General features: G+C 51.4%; 1 protein-coding gene across 1 annotated transcript in view; it reads left to right on the top strand.

Moving 5' to 3' along the window:
- Positions 1-559: 559 nt before the first annotated feature.
- ZDHHC18 (zinc finger, DHHC-type containing 18) overlaps positions 560-871 on the top strand; it is a 30982-nt gene continuing 30670 nt past the window's right edge. Inside the window, exon 1 of the mRNA XM_006883642.1 lies at positions 560-597. Within this exon, the coding sequence (XP_006883704.1) occupies positions 560-597 (38 nt within the window). The remainder of the gene's footprint in view (positions 598-871) is intronic.

Here is an 871-nt window from a genome sequence, read left to right as displayed (position 1 = left end):
TTGGCAAAGACTACTTAAATGTACCATAGACTTCTAAAAGAACAAATAAATCCGTCTTGAAGTGCAGCCAAGGTGCTTCTTGGAGGCAAGGATGGTGAAACTTTGTCTCACAGACTTAGGGCATATTGTAAGGAGGGGCCAGTTCTGAAAAACGACACCATGCTTGGAAAGGTGAAGGATCAAATAAAGGAGAGGAAGACCCTCAGTGAGAAGATGTATTTACATAGTGACTGAAATATAAATACAGCAGAGATTGAATTTAAGCCCAGCAGACATTGCAAGGATGGTCCAGGATCCGGCAGAGTACGGATCTGTTGTACATACGGTCACTATGAGTTGCGATGGACTCCATAGCGTAACAATAAGGAAACGGTAGGTCTGAGTGAAATTCAGAACTGCCCAAGACCCAGTGCTGACAAGGGAGGCCAGAGGGTTTGTCCCTCTGTCCTACCCGTAGGGTACTTTGAGCATCAAAGCAGTCGTTTAAAAGGCTTTCAAAGCAGGCTAAACTTCCCCACCCTCTTGTCCTGCAACCTTCCCCTCCAGTCACTCCTCAGAGATGCGGGAGCTGGACCAGGGCGTGACTGATTGCCACAGGTAGATAGATCATGAAGTCCACCACCCAAATCTCAGCACTTGACACGGGGCCTGGAACTCAGTGAATGCTCAACAAATGGTTTAATTGAAAAAAGAGCCCTCAGGGGCGCATCTGCTGTCTCCTTCGTTTGCAAAAGGAAAAGGGCGGCTAGGGAAGCGGCAGGGCCTCGTGAGGGTCCTGCAGCCGGCCAGAAAGGAGCGACGGCACGCGGAGGCCAGGTCTCCGCTCGGAGGACTCGGCGCCATCCCGGGCCCAGGCGGAGGGGGCGCTGCG

The sequence above is a fragment of the Elephantulus edwardii genome, unplaced genomic scaffold (assembly GCF_000299155.1).
Source record: "Elephantulus edwardii isolate Elephantulus edwardi_28Jun2011 unplaced genomic scaffold, EleEdw1.0 scaffold00028, whole genome shotgun sequence".
In the NCBI taxonomy this organism is placed as follows: Eukaryota; Metazoa; Chordata; class Mammalia; order Macroscelidea; family Macroscelididae; genus Elephantulus; species Elephantulus edwardii.
This window is presented reverse-complemented; position numbering and strand designations above follow the sequence as displayed.